This window comes from Cervus elaphus, chromosome 23 (assembly GCF_910594005.1).
Source record: "Cervus elaphus chromosome 23, mCerEla1.1, whole genome shotgun sequence".
In the NCBI taxonomy this organism is placed as follows: Eukaryota; Metazoa; Chordata; class Mammalia; order Artiodactyla; family Cervidae; genus Cervus; species Cervus elaphus.
In genome coordinates, this window is record NC_057837.1 from 62,779,016 (window position 1) to 62,798,526 (window position 19,511).

The 19,511-nt window shown below is 47.7% G+C and overlaps 1 protein-coding gene across 3 annotated transcripts in view; it reads left to right on the forward strand.

Annotated features, from left to right (window-relative positions):
- Nucleotides 1–2,088: 2,088 nt before the first annotated feature.
- ZNF341 (zinc finger protein 341) overlaps nt 2,089–19,511 on the forward strand; it is a 40,061-nt gene continuing 22,638 nt past the window's right edge. Inside the window, exons 1-5 of one of the 3 annotated variants that reach the window (XM_043884094.1) lie at nt 2,089–2,231; nt 8,505–8,615; nt 10,342–10,538; nt 13,529–13,678; nt 16,651–16,902. In XM_043884094.1, the coding sequence (XP_043740029.1) occupies nt 2,123–2,231; nt 8,505–8,615; nt 10,342–10,538; nt 13,529–13,678; nt 16,651–16,902 (819 nt within the window). In that variant the 5' untranslated portion in view covers nt 2,089–2,122. Of the gene's footprint in view, nt 2,232–8,504; nt 8,616–10,341; nt 10,539–13,528; nt 13,679–13,704; nt 16,571–16,650; nt 16,903–19,511 lie in introns of those variants that run through there. The other 2 variants (XM_043884096.1, XM_043884095.1) reach the window with 2 other exon arrangements.

Genomic DNA, 19,511 nt, shown 5'->3' on the forward strand with positions numbered 1-19,511 from the left:
TATGACTATGTTCATGGGAGAGATCGTTTTTTAAATTAATTTTTGGCCGCTCTGGGGCTTCGTCACTATGTGCGGGCTTTCTGCAGTTGCGGTGAGCAGGGATTACTCTCTACTTGTCCCGCGAGGGCTTCTCATTGTGGTGTCTTGTTGCGCAGCACAGGCTCTAGGGCGAGGGGGCTCAGAAGCTGTGGCTCACAGGCTCCAGAGCACAGACTCAGCAGTTGTGGTGCAGGGTCTTTGTTGCTCCTTGATATGTAGAATCTTCCTAAACCAGGGATTGAACCTGTGTTCCCCTCGTTGGCAGGTGCATTCTTAACCTCTAGACCACCAGGGAAATCCCATGGGAGAGAGATCATGATTCTTGGCCACTTCCGTGGTTCCCCCCTCCCTCCCAAGCACACCCCAGCTTTTCCTTGTGACCCAAGTATACTTCTTTGAAACTACATCACACCTTGTAATTAAATAATCTTTTAAAAGATTTAATCTCTGTTTGTACCCCCTCCACCAACTTCAAAGAAAAGGACCACTGTATTCCCAGAGCTATTATAGAACTTCAGTTCAGTTGCTCAGTCCTGTCTGACTCTTTGCGACCCCGTGGACTGCAGCATGCCAGGCCTCCCTGTCCATCACCAACTCCGGTGGTTTACTCAAACTCATGTCCATTGAGTCAGTGACGGCATCCAACCACCTCATCCTCTGTTGTCCCCTTCTCCTCCCGCCTTCAATCTTTCCCCAGCATCAGGGTCTTTTCCCACGAGTCAGTTCTTCACATCAGGTGGCCAAATTATTGGAGAACTTGGTACATACTAAGTCCCTAAGAAGGGGCTGATGGAACATAAAGGAAGATGAGAGAGAGCGAGGTCTGTGTGTGATGGGGGAGCCAAAGGAGGCAGGAGGATCCCTGGGAGACTAGGATGGGTTTCCTGTGAGGTTGGGCTGGGAGGGTTGCTGAGGTGGGTATTGGGGGTTTATATAACAGAAATGGGTCCTCCAGAGGCAGAGATGGAGGCCCATGTGAAGAGGAAATGGAGGTTCCCAAAAAGTGGAAGTGAGGTGTTATGTATCAGTCAAGAGGAATCTCTGAGGTGATGGGGGATTAAGACCAGGTACAGAGGAGATTCATGTGGGGAGAGGCCAGTGGCTCCCAGTATGTAGAGATAGTGGTTAGTGTGGGAGGGGGAATGAGAAGTCTATGACAAGGGACGGGACTCCATGTTGCACAGTTGGGCAGTAGTCCGGTATTAGGTGGAGATGGGGTCCTTGTGTTAGGTAGTTAGAATAGGGAAAAAGAGTCCAAAATGGCGGTGGCTAAAAGATCTGGAAGGGAAAGCCTGCGAAAATACAACAAAGGAAGGTCCGAGGACCGGAGTGAGAACCTCAGGTAAAACAAACAACACTCCTGGCTGGCCCAACTTACATAAGACAGGCCCAGGGACAGAGAAACCTAAAAAGAGGAGCCAAAGCTCTCTCTCTCTGCTCTCTCTCCCGCGCGATGGAGCGCTCTTCTCTTCCTGTCTTTGGGTCCACGTGCCCTCACGCCTCAAAGATGGGTTTTCCTGCTATTAGCTAAATAAATAGAGCTGTAACACTGAGCTGTAACAGTGATTTATTTAAGAGCTGTAACACCGTCTGTCCTCTGAGAGCTGTGACCCGCCAAGGGGCTTTAATGTCCGTCACTCCAAATCTTTGTTGTGAGGAGACAAAGAACCGAGGAGCATACACTCGAGTGACACTTGCAACCAAGTTGGGTGGTCCAGATGGGATAGGAATAGGGGTTGGTGTTGCAAAGGTGGGGATACCGTGTACTATGGAAGTGTTTGGTGTATGTTGCAAAGTTGTGAGGTGGCAAGCAGTGGGACAGAGGTCTGTGTTAGGAGAGCTGGGAGACAGTCGGGGGCGGAGGGTTCCAGAAAACAAGGTTTGGTGATGCCTCTCTGCGGCAGAGATGGGACTAGAGGGATCAAGTGAGGCCGGGATAAGAGTCCATGTGCGCCGCTGACAGGGTCATCAAGGCGGGGCTGGGAGAGTCCTGGTATCCTGGGGGGTCCCACGGGTCATTCCCTGCTTTCCGGGATGGTGAGGGGGCTCGGCGGCGGCTCCCGGGCGCCCCCTGGCGGATCCGATGCCGCCGCCGCCGCCGCCGCTCCCACAATGCTTGCGTAGCCCGACTTCGGGCTTCAGCAGCAGCAGCGGCTCCAAAATGGCGCAGACTATCTTCGAGGCCCTGGAGGGTGAGCGGCGGCGGGGCCGGGGGAGGCGGCTGTTCCGCACTGTGCCCCCTCCCGCCGCGAACCCGCCGCGCCGGGCCCAGGGCGCGTGGCGGCCGCGGGGCGGAGGGCACCGGGACCGGAACAGCCGCGGAGCGGGAGGGGCACGGACGGGAACAGCCGCGGGAGCCGAGGCCTGGCGGGGGTTGGGGGACCGAGGGGCCTGAACAGCCGCGGAGTTGAGGCTCAGTGGTGGTGGTGGTGGGGGGGGTCTCTGGAATGGAACAGCCGTGGGAGCCGAAGCCCAGCGGGGTGGGGGGCCACGGGACAAGAACAGCGGGAGCGGGAAGGCCCGGCGGGGGGAGCACCGAGACCGGAACAGCCGGGGAGGGCTGGCGCCTGCAGGGAGGGCGTCCCGGACCGGAACAGCTGCAGCCGCCAGGGCCCAGGGCTCGCTGGAGGGAACAGCCGGGGGTGGGGTGCAACCGGCCTGGAACTGCGGGGTGAGCTAGGCTGCCCCGCGGATGCGAGGCCTGGGAAGGGTTGCACCCAGTGGGAGCATGGTGGGGATTCTCCTGGCAAGAATACTGGAGTGCGTTGCTAATACCCTTCTCCAGGGGATCTTCCCCACCCAGGGGGGATCTAATCTGGATCGCCCACATTGTGGGCAGATTCTTTACCGACTGAGCCATTAGGGAAGCCCCTGAAGAAGTTGCTTTGAGCACCAACTGTGCGCTTTGTGCTTTGGCGTAGTGTCTCTAATTCGGACCAGGAAAGGATTGATGCCACCCAAACCCAGCAAACACTGGGTGCCTACTTTGTGTACTGTTGGGGTGCAAGGTCTTAAAAACCCAGACCAAGAAAGGATGGGTGCCAACGGTGTGGTTGGCCGGGCTACCAGGTTCCCAGACCCAAACCAGCAAACACTGGGCACCTGCTGGTTATCCTGTGCTATGTCAGATCCTAGTACGTGAATGGCCCTCAGGCTCTGGCCATTGTGAGCTTTGGAGCCAGGCAAAGGCAGAGGTCTCAGATCGTAAAGAATCCACTTGGAATGCGGGAGACCTGGGTTCAATCCCTAGGCTGGGAAGATCCCCTGGAGGAAGACATGGCAACGTACTCCGGTATTCTTGCCTGGAGACTCCCCATGGACAGAGGAACCTGGCAGGCTACAGTCCATGGGGTTGCAAAGAATCAGCCACGGCTGAGCGACTCCACACAGCACAAGGGTAGAGGACTTCCATGTGCACTTGCTGGGAGCTGGAAAGGAAGTCTTAGAGAACGCAGAGCTGGGGCACAGAGTTGATGCAGGGGTGATACAGACCCAAGAATGCTCTTAGAGGAATCCAATGAGCACACACATAATCAGAGTGTAGACTGAAAGTAGGCTGGACTCGTGGTGTGTGGCTGAGGCTTTGAGCCCTACAACTCCTCAGGAAGTCTCAGTTGCGTGTCTTTTAACTTTTGGAGGATCAGACCCAGAAACCTCCCTAAAGGCTAAGTTTTAGGAATACTCGTTGGTGAGGGACCCAGAAATTATATAATTATAGAAAAGGTAAGCAGTAAAAGAGGACAACCTCAGCTGGCCTTCAGTGCTGTGATGGGAGGGCCAAGTCAGTGGATGAGAGGCCAATAGGATAAGGTGAAGTCTACTTCCTCTCTAGGTTCATGGACTCCCTCAGTATTTGAATTTTCACTACAAGAATGTGTGTATTTTTGTGTGTGTTTTTAAAAAAATAATTTTGCTTTTGCCTTTGTTATTTATTGCTTTACTTTTGTGCTGGGTCTTTGTTGCTGCACAGGCTTTCTCCCGGTGCAGCAAGCAGGGGCTACTCTAGCTGTGGTGCACAAGCTTCTCGTTGCCGTGGTTTCTCTTGTTGCAGAGCACAGGCTCTAGGGTGTTCAGGCTTCAGTAGGTGCAGCTCTAGGGCTCGGTAGCTGTGGCTTACCAACTTAGCTGCTCCAGGGCATATGGAATCTTCCCAGACCAGGGGTTGAACCTGTGTCTCCTGCATTGGCAGGTGGATTCTTAACCACTGGACCACCAGGGAAGTCCTGTTTGTGTCTGTGTACTGAATAATGAAGAAAGTAAAGGAAAAGTCAGTTCCTCGGACTGTGTGATTGTGCTGGGGTTGGAGAAGGGCAGCAGAACTGTGGGGATCCAGAGGTGACCCAGGCAGTGGGAACTGCATTTCCAAAAAACCTTGGGGTAAGAGAGGTCTGGGGTTCACAGAAGTTCATGTGAGCAGCTAGAGATGATGCTTCTGAACTTTATCTTGGCATCAGTGTCGAGCTAAGAAGGGGTTTTCAGCAGGGGGCTGCACAAGCTAATGTATGTTTTATAAAGTTCACCCTGGCTGCGCTGAGAACAGGCAGGAGGGGCCGGAGCGGCAGCAGGGAGCTGAGGCCACTGTGGCTGTCCTGCTGAGAACTGATGGTGGCCTGGGCCCCGAGGACGGATGTGGGGATGGAGAGAAAGTGGATCTGAGAGATCTTTAGGAGACAGACGAGGCTAGACTTCCTGAAGGGCTAGAAATCAAGGTGGGAAAGGAGATTGGTTAAGGAAAGAATCAGGGGTTGTCCCAGGGGCTTTGACAGGGTGCGCAGTGGTACACTATTCTTACTGATGAGGATTACTAGGAGAGGAACAGACTTAGAGGTGAGGAACCACACATTTAGTTTGAGTTTTAGGTTTGTTGTTCTTCAGTTGCTAAGTTGTATCTGACTCTTTGCAACCCCATGGACTGCAGCACACCAGGCTTCCGTTTCCTTCAGTATCTTCTGAAGTTTGTTTAAACTCATGTCCATTAAGTCAGTAATACCATCCAACCAGCTCATCCTCTCTTGCCCTCTTCCTCTCCTGCCCTCAGTCTTTCCCAGCATCAGGGTCTTTTCTAATGAGTCGGCTCTTCGCATCAAGTGGCCATAGTATTGGAGCTTCAGCTTCAGCATCAGTCCTTCCAATGCATATTCAGGGTTGATTTCCTTTAGGATTGACTCATTTGATCTCCTTGCTGTCCAAGAGACTCTCAAGAGTCTTCTCCAGCACCACAGTTCAAAAGCATGAGTTATAGAGGCATAGATAGGCAGCATTTTTATCAAGCAGTTAATTTTTTTTAGGGCACTTTTAGGTTTACACAGTTGAAAGGAAGATGCAGAGACTTCCTTTGACCTTACACATTCATAACCTCCCGTTTAATCAACATAACTCACCAGAGTGGTACAGTTGTTACCAAGAGTGAACCTGCACTGATGTATCATAAGCACTCATAGTCCATCATTTCTATATTTTTTAAAAATTATTTATTATTTATTTATTTATTTTTGGTTCTGCTGGGTCTTCATTGCTGCAGGTGGGCTTTCTCTAGTTGTGGCAAGTGGGGGCTAGTCTTTGTTGTGGTGCACAGTCTTCTTATCGTGTTGGCTTCTCTTGTTGCCAGCACAGGCTCTAGGTGCTCTGGCTTCAGTAGTTGTGGCTCATGGCCTCTAGAGCTCAAGCTCAGTAGTTGTGGCCCACAGGCTTAGTTTCCCCTTGGCATGTGGAATCTTCCCAGACCAGGGATTGAACCCGTGTCCCCTACATTGGCAAGCAGATTCTTATCCACTGGACCACCAGGGAAGTCCCCATCATTTATCTTAAGTTTCATTCTTCGTGTTGTACATTCTACTGCACGACTCTATAATGACATATATCCACCATTATTATATTAGCGTATAGAATATTTTCACTGCGCTAAAAATTCTCTGTGTTCTGCCTTTTCATCTCCCCGCCCCCCACCCTCTGGCAACCACTGATCTTTTTATTGTCTCCACAGTTTTGACAGGCAGTATTTTTCATTTCATTTATTTAATTTTGGCTACATGGATCTTCATTGCAATGTGTGGACTTCTCTAGTTGCAGCCTGTGGGATGTTAGTTCCCCAACCTGGGACTGAACCCACATCCCCTGTATTGGGAGGCGGATTCTTAACCTCTGGTCCACCAGAGAAGTCGCAGACAGTATTTTTTTTAATTAAACTTTTTATTTTGAAATCCTTTTGTTTCTGTAGCTTCACATGCAGATGTAGAAATAATACCAGGAGATTCTGTCTATCCTTTACCTCATTTCCCCCGATGTAACATCCTGTAAAGCTGGTCTGTAATATTACAACCAGTGGCTCTACAGAGCCATCCTTTCACGGCAAGATGTTGCTCTTTTTATAGCCACATCCACCTCTTCCCCTGCTCCTCATCCCCAATGTCTGGCACCCTGATCTGTTGTTCTTTGTTCTCCATTTCTTTCTTTTTTAAATTGGGGGGAAACTGCTTTATAATGTTGTGTTGGTTTCTGCCATGTGACAACACAGATCAGCCGTGATTATACATATATCTCCATTTCTAAAATACTGTCATTTCAAGAATGTCATGTAATTAAAATCATAAAGTGTATAACCTCTGAGAATGGCTTTTTTCACACATTGTAGTTCCCTGGGATTCATCCAAGTTGTTGCTTATATCAATAATTTGCCCCTTTTTATTACAGAGCGGTGCTCTGTAGTGTGGATGAACTGCAGTTTGTTTAACTATTCACCCACTGAAGGACATCTAACTTGTTTCCAGTTTTTTACTGTGATGAATAAAACCACTATAAACGTTCAGGTACAGGTTTGCACACAAATGCTGACGTGCAATTTTGCATCATGATAGAAGATTTACTGAACCTCATTCTGGGAAGGATGGACCCCAGAATGGTTTGACACTCAAGATAATAGGGAGAACTAGATGAGGGTGACTGAGGATTCTCAGGGAGAGTGGACGAGTGAGAGGCAAGAGAGAGCCAGACAGAAGGAACCCTTCAAAACAGAAATATTTAGGAGACGGACAGGAGAAGAAAGTGAAGGAGGCAGGGAAGTAGCAAGTGGAAAGATGGGAGAAGACCCAGGAAGCTGGTGCCCTGGAGCCTTAGAAGGGGGTGTTTCAAGAAGGAACGTCCAATGCTGCCGGGTGCTCTTTGGTGATTCTGGTGGAATGATGGGGGCTTAAGCCCCACTGGAGTGGGTGGAGGAGGATTGCGAAGGGGCCAGGGGAGATGGAGGGTGTAGACAACTCTCACTGGATGCTTGATGTTGAAGGAAAGAGAGATGAGAACATGGGTTCGAAGGAGGCTATCTAGAGAGACCTGAATGTGTGTAGCCGCTGATGAGAAGGAGAGGTTGTGGGCATAGTGTGAGAGGGGCCAGTTGGCAGAGAGTGCCTTCTGAAGGAGCCGGAGAGGATGGAGAGAAGGCTGGCCTCAGGAGGTGCACAGCTCATACCGTCATAGGGATAAGTATGGATTCAGTCTGACCACAGGATCAAATGGTTTTCAGGGGCTGGGGTAGGTGTCCAGGTCAGAGCTGAGAGGTTGACTGTGAGGACGCAAAGAAAGAGGCAGCCCTCTGGGTTATTTGGGAGGGAGGCAGTGTGCCTTGGGGGCCACTTAGGTGTGAGGAGGCCTGTCCTTCAGCTGGTGACACGCTGGACAGTGTACTACTGAGAACCGCAACAGCGAGAGCTGATTGGAAAACGTAAATGTAGTCAGCTTCTCAAGAACCGCCCCCAACCCCGACCCCAATCCAGATTACGCCGTTTATTGAGGATCTGAAAAAATAAGCACACATTAGAAAACAGGAGACGCCCAAATACAGATTTGTGGCATTTGTGGGGTGTGGTTGGGGAAGACTCAGTAACGTGATTTCCAGAGGGGTTATTGCACTTTGGATTAGATTCATCCACAAGTAAGAAAGAAGCCCAACCTAGCAGTGGCTTAAACAGGCTAGAAGTTTATTTCTCTTGTGTGAGAGTCCAGAAAAAGGCACCCTACAGCTGTGACAGTGGCCGTCTTCTACCAGGTCCCCAGAGGCCCAGGATCTAGCCAGTTTTTTGCCCTGCAGTGCCTAGGGCCTGGCCCTTGTCCTCATGATCTGGGATGGCGGCTAGACTTCCCACCATCACCTTCTTGTTCTAGGAAGCAGGATGGACAAATAAGGAGGTCTCATACTGGGCAGCTTTTAAGAAAACTTCCCCAAAACTCCTATTGGCTAGAACTTAGACATTCTCTAGCTGCAAGTGTGGCTGGGAAATGTAATCTTTCTTCTGGGGCCATGTTTCTAGCCCCAAGTCTTGGGTTCTGTTACAGTAGAAGCAGGAGAGAATGTATATCAGGGCATGGCCAACCACTTTTACCACTGGGGCCTTGCAGCGGGTCTGGCTTTTAAGGGTGAAGTCACAGCAGGATGCTGGATTCACCTTCCAAAAAGACTGCTTTTCTTTCTTCAGGAATGGACAATCAGACTGTCTTGGCCGTCCAGTCGTTGTTGGATGGCCAAGGAGCAGTTCCCGATCCAACAGGCCAGAGTGTCAATGCACCCCCTGCTATCCAGCCACTGGGTGAGTATCTGCTCAGGTTCATCAGCAGGAAGGGTAAGGGGCTTCCTGTGAAAAACAGGTGGGGCTGAGGGGGTGTGGGAGTGAACTGCCCACTGTGGTCCCCAGGTTTTCCTCCAGTGTCTGAACCCTCTCCCCTTCCTCCCAGCCTGGATCTTCAGGCTCAGACCCTTCTTGACTTAGCTCTTGAGGCCACTGGTCCTCAATCCCTTAGTAAGTGTGGGGATCATGACAGAGAATGACTGGGAGCCCTGATGTTTGTGCCTTTGACCCAAAGTGGTTCCTCAGCCTCCTCTCTATGAGACTAAACTTGAGTCTCCAATTTACAACTCAGGCTCTTTTTTTTTTTTTTTTTTATTCGGGACAACTCAGGCTCTTGAGACAAGAAGAGGGCTTTCTTCAGAGCCCTGTGTGAGTCTGTGTGTTCATCTGTTCATGCTACAAAGATTTTTGAGTGCTTGGGAACCATGCTGGGGACAGAGAGATATGCACCTAGTTTGAATCCTTGCTCCTGAAGTTTGGCTCTGTGACCTTGGGCAAATGAGTTAACCTCTCTGTGCCTCAGTTTCTACGTATGTACAATGAGGACAATAGTCCACCTCATAGTAATCTTGTGAGGGTACTTGGGATTTAGTTTTAGCTGTTGTAAATAAGAAATGCAAGTTTCTTGTAATTTGTACAAGATTAAAGTTTCTCTGTGGTCTGACATCCCAATGACTCAGACCCCTTCTTTTGTATGGCTCTGCTGCTCTCAGCATGGGATCCAAGATGGCTGCTCCAACCTCCTACTTTCATTTCCACACTCCAGCCAATAGGAAGGGAAGAAGGAAGGAAGTGGAAGTCATACCCCTTCCTTTTAAGAAAAAGTTGTATAGACAGAATACTTCTTCTTTTATCCTATTGGTTGGAATTTAGTCACATGACATGTCTAGCTGCAAAGAAGTCTAGGAAATATGTTCTTTAACTAGGTGGCCATGTTTCTCACTAAAATTTGTATTGTTTCCGAAGGAAGAGTGAATATTGAAAACTTTGGCACAGTACATAGCCTGTAGTAGGCCTTCAGTTATGGGTAGTGTTAACTGTAGCTAATCTTTCATTTAGTTTTGCATGCATTCAACAGATATCCACTGAAGGCCTCCTATGGGCCCAGAAAATATTGTAGTTATGGTGATGAATAAGACATATTTCCTTCCCTTACAAAATATGGTGGTGATGGGGAAAATGTGATGAGAGGCTTGCTCAGAGGAAGGAACTGTGAACATTGCTTTAGGAGGGCTTCCTGGAGGAGGTGACATCTAGGCTGAGCCTTGCAGAATGAGTCATTCTGGGAGAGGCAGCTTGGCAGGGGGAGCAGGGGATGGAGAGGCACCCAGGAGTGTGATCATACAGCCCATTTGGGGACTGGTGAATAAATAAATGCAGGCAGGATAAAGATTCTGACTGTCTCAACCTTGAAGCGAAGCCACCTTACTAGTTCCTGATTTCTGATTTTTTTGATACCTGTGTGAACCTGGCTGGATATTCCTGAAGGTGCTAATGTGATTTGAAAGCTCATGGGAAGCACAGAGTTGATGCTTGACCCTCAAGCGCTGAGTGATGGAATGCCATTAGTTTGCCTTTCTCATGGTCCAGCCATGGGCCTCCATTTCTCACTGTGATGCCCTCTCCTTTTCTCTTGCTTTTTTTCGTTATTTCTCTCCTTCCGCTACTCTGCTGGTGTGACCCTTAGATGACGAGGATGTCTTTCTCTGCGGGAAGTGTAAGAAGCAGTTCAACTCGCTTCCAGCGTTTATGACCCACAAACGGGAACAGTGCCAAGGGAGTGCCCCACCCCTGGCCACCGTCTCACTGGCCACCAACAGCATCTACACACCTTCGGCAGCACCCTCAGCCGTCCAGCAGGCCCCGCCTCCTCCCAATCGCCAGGTATTCATTCATTCGTTTTGTTCATTCATCTATTCAAGTCTTTTCTGAGCACCCACTATGTCACACTTTGCGTGGGCACCAGGGGTACAGGAGTGAACAAACAGACCAGGTCACTGCCGTCGTGGCATAAGGTAAGATAGACACCACCCAAAAGACGTGTTGAGATGGACTTCTCCCAGGACAAGTGCAGAGAGGGGATACCAGGACAGGGCTGGGAGGTTTTGCCCTTTTGTGTGTGATGCTCAATAGGATGAGCTCTGAGAAAAGGTGACATTTGTGCAGAGACCTTGGGAGAAATAGTCACGCAGCTCCTTGGGGAAAGAGTATTCTGGGGGCAGATCAGCAAGTGCAAAGGCCCTGAGGCAGGAGTGTGCTGGGTTTATTCCAGGAACAGCAAGGAGGTGAGAGTGGCTGGAGCTGAGTGAGGAGGAGGAGGGTAAGAAGTCGTAAGGTCAGAGACGCAATAGGGAGACCTTGGCAAATTGTGTGGCTTTTACTCTGCATGAGATGGGAGCCATGGGAGGGTTTTGAGCAGGAGAGGGATATAGTATGATTTATGGAGAAGGCAATGGCAACCCTCTCCAGTATTCTTGCCTGGAGAATCCCATGGACAGAGGAACCTGGCGGACTGCAGTCCATGGGGTCACAAAGAGTCGGACACGACTGAGTGACTAACAACAGCAGCAGCAAATACTTTAATTAGATCACTGCAGCTGCTGTAGGGAACAGATTTTTTTTTTGTTCAGGAAATAACTTTTTATTTTATATTGGAATACAGTTGATTAACAGCATTGTGTTCCTTTCAATACAGCAAAGTGATTCAGTTTTACATATACATTTATCTATTGTTTTTCAAATTCTTTCCCCATTTAGGTTGTTACATAATACTGAGCAGAGTTCCCTGTGCTGTAGGATAGGTCCTTGTTGGTTGTCCATTTTAAATATAGCAGTGTGTACGTTTCAATCCCAAACTCCTTAACTGTCCTTTCCCCAACCCTTACCCCAACAGATTTTGATGGGAGTCAAGAGAAAAGTCCGGAGACCCATTAGGAGACTACTCTACAAATCCAGCAGTGGACGGTGGTGGGTGGCTTGACCAGGATAGTAGCAGTGGAGTAGAGAGAGGGGATGAGACTTTAGGAATCTTTTGAAAGTGGAACTGGCCAAGGTAGTGGCTGGATTGGATGTAGGGTGTGAGATTAAGAGGAGGCAAGTGTGCCCAGAGTTGGAGTTGCCATTCACTGAAGTGGGGAGAACACAGAGGAGATTTGGAGTTCAGCTGCTCATGTTGAATTTGAGATGCCCACTGGGCCTTTAAGTAGAAGCAATGAAAATGCAGACAGATAGACAAGTCTGGAGGTCAGGGGATGCCCCACGCTGGGGGTATCTGGAGAAGCTTCCAGAGTCCTCAGTCAGGAACACAGTTCTAGAGCAAAGACACCATGGATGGGAGCTCAGAGGGATTAAAGAATCCCCATAAAGGGGACGGGCTTGTCCCAGGATGCCACGTCATGGGGTTAGATTTCCCTTTGACTTCCTCTTGTCTCTTTCTTCCTCTAAAATGAGGGGTCTCCAACTTTCAGGATCTAATGCCTGATGATCTGATGTAATAATAATAGAAATAAAGTGCACAATAAATTTAAGGCTCTTGAATCATCCGAAACCACCCCCCTGCTCCGTACCTAGTCCGTGGAAAAATTGTCTTCCGTGAAACTGGTCCCTAGTGCCAAAAAGTTTGGGGACTGCTGCTCTAAAACATTAATCTTCCGCCGTTGTATACACGTAATTCCTGCCTTCAAGATAAACACATCCACCTCCAGATCCTAGGACACTGTGCACTGAAACTTTTCAAGTTACCACAGACGTCTTCTAACACAGAACGTAGTTGTTTTTCTCACTCCTTGATTATGAGTTTATTTAGTAGAAGATGTTCTTCCTCTCCTGACTCCCTTTTTTATTTTCAGTAGGGGAGAGGGAAATTCTTCCAGTCCTGGGCAAGGAGAAAACCTTAGCACACAATCAACTGGTTAGGGGCAAACCAAAATCCCTCTGCCTAAGTGAGCTGGATGAACATGGAAATGATTTTTTTTTTTTTTTTTTTGCCTCAGGCTAATGCATGTGACATTGTAAAAATACAGGTCACTGCCTTTCCTGGCGGTGACATGGGGTGCGTCCCTAACCTGCCCAAGCTGTCCTTGCTTGGTTGAGGGCAAGGACTTCTGTTGGAATTGGGGGCTCATTTACTGCTGTCCCCTGGGGTCCTATAGACAGGGGACTTAAGATACCAGAAAAGAAAGGCAACAAATAAACAAAACACCCTTTGCATTTACAACAGGAAAGTCACTGCATGTTTGACACCCTCTTATAAGGTCTGCCATTCATCTTTGCTGTTAACCTGAGAGCATATTATTATATTTTCACATACTTACTGAAGTCCCCGCAGGAATTACATAGTAGTATTGTTTGGGATTTTTTTGTTTGTTTTGGATTTTTAAAGATGAGAATATATAATGTACATATTGTTATAAAATTTAATTTTCCATTTAGTACCTCTTACTTGCTGTCTATAGTATTCTATCCATGAATATATTACATGTTTTTAAATCTAGCCTCCTATTGATGGACATTGAGGTTATTTCCAGTTTTTCACTATTAGAAACAAGGCTGTGCAGAGGACTCTTTTTTTGTGGACTCCTGTGGACAAGTGTGAATATTTCTCTAGGACAGAGGTCAGGAAAGATTGTTGCTAGATCATAGGTTATAGGCATTGCAGGGAGGTGTGACTTATTCTCCTTATTTGATATGAGGAAATGCAGGTTGAGAGAGGTGGAGTGACTTTCCCAGGGTCATGTGACAGGGAGCAGTAGCAGAGGTGGAGATGGAATCTAGGTCTGTGGGACTCCAGAACCCAGATCTTTTCTACCATGCCGTCTGCTTCCTTCCAAAATGTCAGACATGTTCTTTCCGTCTCTCTCTCTCTCACTGTCCAGATCTCCACGTACATCACAGTGCCCCCATCCCCGCTGATCCAGACCCTGGTGCAGGGGAACATCTTGGTAAGCGATGATGTGCTCATGTCCGCCATGTCAGCCTTCACGTCCCTGGACCAGCCCATGCCCCAAGGCCCCCCACCTGTGCAGGTAAGGAGGTGGCCAGTTTCTCACAGGATCTTGATTTTTGGCCTGCAAGTTGATTCCTGCAGATTCAGAATCTTGTAGAAAGAAGGGGGCTTGACCCCAGCTCTTCTTCAAGCTAAGGAGGACTGTCGTCGGCTCCCCCTTGGCCAGCCCTGCTGTGGATGGGGAAGCTGATGTGTTCAGCTGGGCCCCACAGCATGACTCTGGGGTTTCACAGCCATAGTCTGGTTTGTTTGACTTGTACTTTTATTCTTTTTTTAAAAACTACTATTTTTAAAGAATTTTGGCTGTGTTGGGTCTTCACTGCTGCGCACACAGGCTTTTCTCCAGTTTTGGAGATTGGGGGCTGCTTTTTAGTTGTGGTGTACAGGCTTCTCATTGCAATGTCTTCTCTTGCCGCAGAGCACAGGCTCTAGGGTGAGCAGGTTTCAGCAGGTATGGCTCGAGGACTCAGTAGTCAAGGTTCCTGGGCTCTGGAGCGCAGGCTCAATAATTGTGGCACATGGGTTTAGTTGCTAAGCGGTATGTAAGATCTCCCTGGATAAGGGTTCAAACCCATGTCCCCTGCATTGGCAGGTGGATTCTTTACCACTGAGCTACTAGGGAAGCCCTTCTGTTTTTATTCTTTGCGGAAGTGTTCCATGTCCATTAGAAAAACACTAGAAAGTACACAAAAGAAAAGTTGTTTTTTTTTTAAGTTTAATAATTTTTAATATCGAAAGAGACAGGGCAACCGACTGAATTTGCAATTCTTGGTTGGATTCTAGACAGGGTGTAGGGGTTTGGGGTGAGGGAAGCCTTAAAGGCCTTACTGGGACACTTAGGGAGATTAGAATATGGAGGAATTTGAATATTTTAGATAATAGTATTATATCTGTTCAATTTCCTGTGTGTGTTCATCAAATTGTTACATAGGAGGATGTCCTTGTTCTTAGGAGATGCATCTGAGTAGTTTTAAGGAATCAAGTGTCATGATGTTTGTAGCTAACTTTCAAGGGGCTTGACAAAACACAGGTATGTATGTGTGTATATGTACACACACACATGCACTGCAGATGCAGCAAGATGGTAACAACTGGTAAATTAAATGAGGTAGAAAGATAATTCATTGTATTCTGTTTGCAACCTTTCTGTAGGTTTGAAATTCTACAGAATAAAAATTGGAAAGTCAAACAAGCACTCTTACTCCCTCCACCGAGAGAAAACACTACCAAAATTTTGATGTCTGGATTTCCTGACCTTCGAATGCAAATAGAGATAGAAATAGCTTTTTATATAAATATGTGTAAAGTATACACATGTATATAAATGGATCTTATATGCACTGTTCTGGAACTTGCTTTTCTTACTTTGTTTGTGCACTCAGTCATATCCGACTCTTTGTCATCCCAATGGACTGTAGCCCACCAGGCACCTCTGTCCATGGAATTTTTCCAGGCAAGAATACTGGAGCCGGTTGCTGTTTTCTACTCCAGGGGGTCTTCCTGGCCCGGTGATTGAACCTGAGTCTCTTCTGTCTCTTGCGTTAGCAGGCGGATTCTTTACTACTGCACCACCTGGGAAGCCCTTTCTTTCTTGGCCTTTTGTTTAACATCATTTTCTATCTATGCCTACAACCCTACATCATTATTTACTGAAGTGTTCCTCAGAACAGTGGCTTCTTGGGATTTTCCAATAGAAAAAGGATCATTGGTCCAAGCAGCCTGAGGTGGAAGCATTGTACTTCTTCCCTTGCTCTGTCCCTGGGTTTTTCCTGCAGTAAATACTGCAGAAATACTTTTGATTTTGTCAACTCAGATTTTTCCCCCAACATATTTGACCATGGAACCCAAGGAACAGCAATTAAGAGAAGCACCCTTTATTGAATACTGATCAGCACCATCACTGTAACAGCCACAAAGGATTCTGTTCCATTCCAAGTGGATGGACCATCCTCTGTTTAGCCAGACTTCCAGTGGGAGGACATGTAGTCATTGCCAGTTTTTGCTATTATAAAAATGACGAGTAACATCTGTGTATGATTATCTTTGCCTACCTGGTTGAATTTTTTGTAGAATCAATTGCTAGAAGTCAGTGGCTGTGTTTCAAGGATCCATAGCCACCCACACATTTCGTGACTCTCTAGATAAAGACTCCCAGGGCTCAGGATGCTTGTGCTGTTGGCTGGTTTAAAATAGAAGGATGCACAGCAGGACCAGCAAGGAAGAAAGACCCAGCAACTGGAGTCTGCAGGAGATCAGCGTTCTTCCAAGTCTCCAGCGTTCTTTGCCTCGGGAAAGTGGGGAGAGGCTGCTCAGGGCACTCCAGCAGTCAAGAGTGCCCAGAGTTTCTGCCAGGAAAGAACACCTTTGACTCTAAGGCCAGGGCTTCTGTTACATGTAGGCTTCCAGACACACAACACAATTCCAGATACCCCGGTCGGAAGGAGTTGTTCACCATAAATCACAGTGCAAACTGTCTAGGTAGTTGGTACACTAGGGCCAGTGCCCCAGGTAGGCAAAATAGCCTCATCAACATAGGGAACCTGCAGGGCTTACCTGACTGTCCAGTGATTAAGACTCCGAGCTTTCAAGAACAGGGGGCATGGGTTTAATCCCTGGGCCACATGACGCACAGTGCAGCCAAAACAAACAAACAAAAAACCAGGGAATCTTCTACACGGCAGGTTCTCAGATGCCAGTTCAGAGCCAGTCCTACAAGCAAGCCCTTCTAAAGACAGCAACATTAGGCCCGCTCTATGAGGTCATTTCTGCACAGGCTGGGCCATTTTTGCTGACTTTTGTAGAGAAAAAGGACACCAATACCAGTCTGATGGCTCCTTGGAATTCTCCCATGATCTGGTTTCCATGCCTGCTCTCTGCCTTGTCCTCTCTTCTTCCCACATGGCTGGCTAAGGCAAGTGTCCTTCCCTGCTGATAAACCGGACAGCTGGTCTCAAGAGGCTATGACAATTTAATTTTCTCTTGTGATTTCAGAGTAACCTGAATATGCATCCTGCACCAAACTACCTGGCCCAGCCTCCACCTCCTCCCCCACCCCCTCCACCACTGCCCCCACCCCCACCCCCCCAACCCCCACCACCCCCACCCCAGAGTCTGGGCCCCCCCGGGCGTCCCAACCCTGGCGGGAATGGCGTGGTGGAGGTGTACAGCGCCACAGCACCCCTCACTGGGAGTGGAACAGTAGAGATCCAAGCACTGGGAATGCAGCCCTACCCACCCCTGGAGGTGAGCAGACGCTGGGGCCTGGGGTGAAGGGGGAAAAGCTGGTCATGGTCGTCACGGGTAACCTGAGCCTTTTCTGATGCCAGAGATGCTGTGGGGGCAAAACCAGCTCAAGCCTATCATACGTGTAAAGGTAAAATGCACCCCATGAGAAGGTGGAATGAAGCAGGGGTTGTAGCAGAAATACAAGCTGCCCTCAGGGAGTACTCAGGACAGTCAAGAGAATACCTGCCTTTGGGGAAGGGATTCCAAAAAAATTATATGTGTGAGTGTCTCATATGTTTTCACAAGCTAGGTGTATCAGTTAGCTATGGCTGTGTAAGAAATACAGTATGTGGGGAAAGATGTTTATTGTTCTCAGGTCTGTGGTGATCAGCTTGGCAACTGCTGATCTTGGCTGGGTGCTCCCACATGTCTGGAGGTTGGCTGACTGGCTGCTGCTCTAAAGTGGCCTCGGGTGGAATAATCAGGTCGGGTGACCCAACTCTGCTCCACGCAGCTTTCCTTCTCAAGCAGGCTGCCCAGGCATGGTCTCACCGCAGTGGTGAACGTGCAGTAATGCAAGCAGAAATGCTCAAGACTTCTTGAGGCTTAGGTTTGTAAGTGACACAGTGTCACTTCTGCTGGTGAAAGCAGGTCACAAGGCCAGCTTAGGTTGAAGGAGTACCAAAATAGATGCCACCTCTCGATGGGAAAAACTCCAAGTCACACTGGGAGAGGGCCTGGGTACCAGAAGAGGTAAAGTATCGAGACCGTTCAGGCAGTGTACAGGCATACCTTGCTTCATTGCATTTTGCAAATATTGTGTTTTTTGTTGAGCAAGTCTATCAGTGCCATTTTTCCAACAGCATTTGTTCCCTTTGTGTCTCTGTGTCAAAATTTTGGTAATCTTTACAACATTTCAAACTTTTTCATTGTTATTGTATTTGTCATGATCTGTGATCTTTGATGTTATTACTATTACTTGCTGAAGGCTCAGGTGTGGTTGGCATTTTTTTTTAGCAATAAAGTCAAAAAAGTTTTTTTAATGGAAAAAAAAAGTTTTTTTAATTAAGATACATACTTTTTTTTAGGATGTAATGCTATTGCATACTTAAATTATAAGATAGAGTAAACATAACTTTGTTCATAACATAACTTTTTTTCATAAACATGACTTTTATATGCACTGGAAAATAAAAAAAAAACTTGTGTGACTTGCTTTATTGTGATATTTGCTTTATTGCAGTGGTCTGTAACTGAACCCACAATATCTTCAAGGTGTGCCTGTGTCATATGTACTATATTAATTCCCAGCTGAAGAGTTTCGAACTACAAGCAGTGTACTCTCAAGGCACTGAGAGTCCAGAACCATGCCAGGCACAAGTGCTAGGGGGCATGGCTATGACAGAAGGAGCCTGCCTGCACTTGAGGTCACATTATCTCAGACTCACTTTAGAATCCAGCCATACAGACATTCTATGTCAGATGGTCTCTCTGGAAATAGAACTAGACTGGAGGAAAATTCCATCACCAGCCATGTAATGTTATAAGACCCTGCAGGGGGATTTTCCCTACCCTGGGAGAATAAAGCAAGGACTTGGCTGAATTTTTAAAGAATTAATACGTGTGTATGTACGGCTGAGTCCCTTTGCTATTCACCTGAAACTCTCAGCGTTGTTTGTCGATCAGCTATACCCCAATACAAAATAAAAAGTTAAGAATCTAACTGAGTCACCAGTTGATCAGTAAAAATGACTTGGAAATTTTGTATTTAAATATTTAAATAAATAAATATTATTTAAAAATTTTAAAATAATTAAAGCTAGTGAGATGCTGAGAGGATGATGATGGCCTCATAGACAGAGGGGCCAGCATAGGGATAGCTGCTGTTATTTATTTTTCATGTAGACAAAGAGTGCTCTCTGAAAACAGAGCCTGAGTCGTCTTTGATTTGCATCCTTGGCACCTAGCAGAGACCTGGCCTGTGGGACACCTGCAGTTGGTGTCTGAAATAGGGTGCTTTGACCTCAGTTTCAGAGGAGAGACTCTAGAATGGGAACTCCCCTTGTAGAACTGTGAGGATAATGAGAACTAACCCAGTGGTGGTCATATCATTGCTCAGGAATGACTTGGATGATGGGTGACAAATATTGAGTGCTGGATTGGTCAGGAAAATTGAAATCACTCTAGGTATTTCTAACAGAGGGATTTAATACAGGAACTTAAATCTGTAGGGCTGATGGAAGGGCTGGAGGAGTAAAAGTCAGGGTTGGCAAGAACCACTCGTTTTCAGGGTCACAGTTGTGGCTTGGCCCTTGTAACTAGGACACTGTACTTGGTGAGAAAACTGTAGGATTCTGTTGCTGAGGTTTCAGCTGCCCTGCCATCCTCAGGGCTGGTAATCAGGAGGGGAATGTCAGGTTCAGCTTGCCACTCCAAAACTCATGACTGCTAACCTGCCTGTCTCCCAGCTTGGCTGCCAAGGAGAACAGTTTCTACCTCCCTTCTGCCTTCAGATCTCATGCAGATGCTTCTCATGGGCAGAACTAAATTTGTGTTCAGAACTGTGCTGGCAGGGGTACTTGAGAATGTGGTTTCAAGCTTGCCACCTCTGCATTTCAGGGGAGAGC